General features: G+C 49.3%; 1 protein-coding gene across 1 annotated transcript; it reads left to right on the forward strand.

Annotated features, from left to right (window-relative positions):
* Positions 1 to 220: 220 nt before the first annotated feature.
* Positions 221 to 3460, forward strand: LOC125585858. The gene has a single exon (XM_048755563.1). It carries the CDS (start codon positions 221 to 223, stop codon positions 3458 to 3460), a length of 3240 nt encoding a protein of 1079 aa, XP_048611520.1.
* Positions 3461 to 4417: the final 957 nt, after the last annotated feature.

Consider the following 4417-nt stretch of genomic DNA (forward strand, 5'->3'; position numbering starts at 1 on the left):
AAACTAATCCAGAGAAAGCCACAGTAAACAATCTCACCTCGAAGGCGAGTCAACTGATGAAGAACCACCTAAGAACCGGCGACGGGTGGAAGTGATACTCCCCCAACAGGCTGACTCCTTGGATGACGAAACTCCACCGATACCAACGGACTTGCGCGACAAATTGGGCAGAAAAACAAATTCCAAGGACTTACTCACATTTCTGAAGCGGAAGGCCGAAATGGTGCAAAAGAACGAGGCAGACCTCAGGACGTGCCTCGACGAGTCTAAAGCAAGAAAGACTACCCGCACCGAAGCTGCTCTACACCTTCATTCTCAGCCCGTAGATTTACGTGAGCAGATCAATTCCAAAGCCGAAGACTTGCGCGCCAAGCTTGGTCAGCCGAAGCAACATGATTTGCGACCATGCCTCGAAGCGAAAAGACAAGCGCAACGAGAATTGATGAAAGTTACGAACACCTCACACCTCAACGTCATAATGGGTGGTTCACCTCCTTGCGGGGACTCGGTAAGAGCAGTTAAAGATTACATGCGGCAAGCCATCACCGCCCAGAAGTGGCCTTCGCAAGTCGAAGTAGATCATCAAATCTCTTTCTCGGCGGCCGACACTCACGGCATCAGGATGCCACATAACGACCCACTCCTAATCGATATCGGAATTGATGAATGCCAATTCACAAAGGTTCTCGTCGACACAGGCAGCTCAGTCGACCTTATCTTTCGGGACACACTCGACAAGATGGGAGTTGACCTGCGCGACATGAAGCCCTCCTCACACACTCTCACGGGATTCAATGGCTCCTCGGAACAGATGATTGGGACAATTCGTCTCCCAGTTTACGCAGGTGATGTGACCCTCACTGTTAAGTTCTCTGTTATCCGGGCTAGGGCACCCTACAATGCGATCCTCAGAACACCTTGGTTACATTCCATGAAAGCCATTCCCTCCACCTACCACCAATGTGTTAAGTTCCCTGGGAAAGATGGAACGATGCAGACGGTCCGCGGGGACCAACAAGCCGCAAGAGAGTTACTTATCGCCGCGGTCAAGCTACAACAATCACTTTCTCTCGTCAACAAACCAATACATAAGATCTACCCTCAGAAGGAAGAAATCCACGAGGTTCCCATCGATGGAGCCGACTCATCGAAGGTCGTGCGCATTGGCGCCTATCTCTCCGACGATCTGCAGTCATTAATCATTTCTTTCCTCAAAGAAAATGCCTCGACCTTTGCATGGGTAACTTCTGATATGAAGGGTATAGACCCCGCAATAACATCTCACGAGTTAAACGTCGATCCGACGTTCAAGCCTATTCGACAGAAGAGACGAAAGCTTGGACCCGAACGGTCCAAAGCAGTAAATGAAGAAGTTGACAGGTTGCTCGACGCAGGCTTCATCGCCGAAGTACGGTACCCGGAATGGCTAGCAAACCCCGTCGTTGGTAAAAAGAAAAACGGGAAATGGTGCATTTGTGTTGACTTCACAGATTTGAACAAAGCATGTCTAAAAGACAGTTACCCTCTCTCGCATATCGACCGTTTGGTGGAGTCGACTGCCGCCAACGAGCTCCTAACATTTACGGACGCTTTCTCTGGGTACAATCAAATCATGATGCATACGGACGATCGCGAGAAAACGGCATTCATAACGGACAAAGGGACATATTGCTACAAGGTCATGCCTTTCGGCCTAAAGAACGCAGGAGCGACGTACCAGCGTCTGGTCAATAGAATGTTTGCCGACAAACTCGGCAACACTATGGAAGTTTACATTGATGATATGCTGGTCAAATCACTTCGCACCAAGGATCATCTCAACCACTTACGAGACTGCTTCAAAACGCTGAACGAGTACGGGATGAAGCTCAATCCAGCGAAATGCACCTTCGGCGTCACGTCTAGAGAGTTCCTAGGTTACATTGTCACCCAGCGAGGCATCGAAGCAAACCCCAAAAAAATAACGGCAATCCTCGATCTCCCTAGTCCGAAGAACACCCGCGAGGTTCAGCGTTTAACCGGAAGGATTGCAGCACTGAACAGGTTCATCTCAAGATCCACAGACAAATGCCTCTCGTTCTATGAGGTCTTGCGAGGAAATAAAAGATTCGTCTGGGACGAAAAATGCGAGGAAGCCTTCAATCAACTGAACCATTACCTAACGACACCTCCAGTTCTGTTGAAGCCCGAGGTCGGAGACACTCTATCCTTATACATTGTCGTCACCTCCTCGGCTATTAGCAGCGTCCTAATACGAGAAGACAGTGGCAAACAGAAACCTATTTTCAACACCAGCAAGCGGATGACGGAACCGGAAACGAGATACCCAACCTTGGAAAAGATGGCCCTAGCTATCACCACCTCGGCAAGAAAACTCAGACCTTATTTCCAATCGCACACTATCGAGGTACTCTCCAACCAGCCCCTTAGGACGGTAATGCAAAATACCAACCAATCAGGAAGGCTAACAAAGTGGGCAATTGAGCTTAGCGAACACGACATCGTGTACAAGAACCGCACAGCTGCTAAGTCGCAAGTTCTTGCTGATTTCCTGATCAAGCTAACGCCGGAGTTAGAACAAGATCTTGTGCTGCCAAGCCTGAACTGGATACTGCACGTAGATGGTTCATCTACGAACAAAGGTTTAGGAGCGGGCGTACAACTCCAGTCACCGACAGGCGAACTAATCCCACAGTCGTTCAGTTTTGATTTTCCGGCGTCCAACAACGAAGCCGAATACGAGTCTCTCATTGCAGGCCTTCGTCTCGCAAAGACAGTAAAAGCTAGACGAGTCAATGCATACTGTGACTTCCAACTCGTGGTGAGTCAATTTCTCGGAGATTACGACGTCAGGAACGACAGAATGGATGCTTCCTTGAAACTCGTCAAAGATCTTACACAAGATTTTGAATTCTTCGAGCTAACGAAAGTCCCTCGCAGAGAGAACGTATGTGCGGACGCGCTCGCAGCCCTTGGGAGTAAGCTACACGATCAGGTGAAAAGGACAATCCCAATACATAGGATTGAAAAGCCAAGCATCAGCCCACCGACAGAACAACTTGCCATTGCAGCATCTATCGCCGACGCCATGGATATCGACGAAGGGGAACCTCGCACAACGGAAGAGCAACTCGAAGATTGGCGAACGAAATTCATCGCTTACCTATCCGACGGGATACTACCTACAGAGAAATGGGAAGCAAGACGACTCAAAAGACGCAGTGCGCATTATGTCTTCATGGATGGAACACTCCATCGATGGACCGCAACAAAAGTACTCCTTAGGTGTATCTTTGGAGACGAAACAAGGCTGGTCATGGCCGAAACACATGAAGGAGCAGCAGGCAACCATTCAGGAGGACGAGCTCTCGCACTAAAAGTCAAAAGCCTTGGTTTCTATTGGCCAACAATGAACGCAGATTGCGAATCCTACGTCAAGAAATGCGATAAGTGCCAGTGACACGCTTCAACCATACACAGCCCGACTGAATTGCTCCATACCTTGACAGAACCATACCCCTTTATGCGATGGGGAATGGATATCATCAGGCCAATGCCGAGCTCTCGACAGAAGAGGTTCATCTTGGTTTTAACAGATTACTTCTCTAAATGGGTGGAAGCAGAAGCCTACGTCAGCATTACCGACAAGGAGGTGCAGAAGTTCGTCTGGAAAAACGTCATCTATCGGCACGGGCTTCCATACGAGATAGTCACAGACAACGGATCCCAATTCATCTCCCACAACTTCAAAGAGTTCTGCGACAGATGGAGAATTCGGCTCAACATGTCCACACCGAGAAACCCGCAGAGCAACGGTCAAGCCGAGTCCACTAGCAAGACAATCATCGATGGACTCAAGAAACGACTCGACTTGAAGAAGGGTCGCTGGGCCAACGAACTAGACGGAGTCCTCTGGTCCCATAGAACAACACCTCGCGGAGCAACAAAAGCCACCCCCTTCTCGATGGCCCATGGGGTCGAAGCAATGGCACCTGCTGAGGTGAACGTGACGAGTTTACGACGTTCCAAAATGCCGCAGAACATCGAACTTAACCAAGGTATGCTCCTCGACGCACTGGATGATATAGAAGAAAGACGCGACCAAGCATTGCTTCGAATCCAAAATTATCAACACCAGATCGAAAGCTACTACAACAAGAACCGCCCCCTCGAATTGGGAAATCTGGTCCTCCGGAAGGTGTTCGAAAACACTAGGGAATGGAAAGCCGGAAAACTCGGAGCCAACTGGGAAGGACCCTACAAGATCATCGAGGTCGTGAAACCTGGAGTCTACCACCTCGAAACTTCAGCCGGCGAGGCGGTGCCACGAGCTTGGAACTCAAAGCATCTCCGACTCTTCCACAACTGAACGACCAACGGTCACATTCACTTACTAAAAAAAAAAAAAAACCGAGTA

This window comes from Brassica napus, chromosome C4 (assembly GCF_020379485.1).
Source record: "Brassica napus cultivar Da-Ae chromosome C4, Da-Ae, whole genome shotgun sequence".
NCBI classification, from domain to species: Eukaryota; Viridiplantae; Streptophyta; class Magnoliopsida; order Brassicales; family Brassicaceae; genus Brassica; species Brassica napus.

Bases quoted from the DNA above. Each gene is read 5' to 3' on its own strand.
- LOC125585858 (XM_048755563.1), top strand. From the start codon at position 221: ATGGTGCAAAAGAACGAGGCAGACCTCAGGACGTGCCTCGACGAGTCT.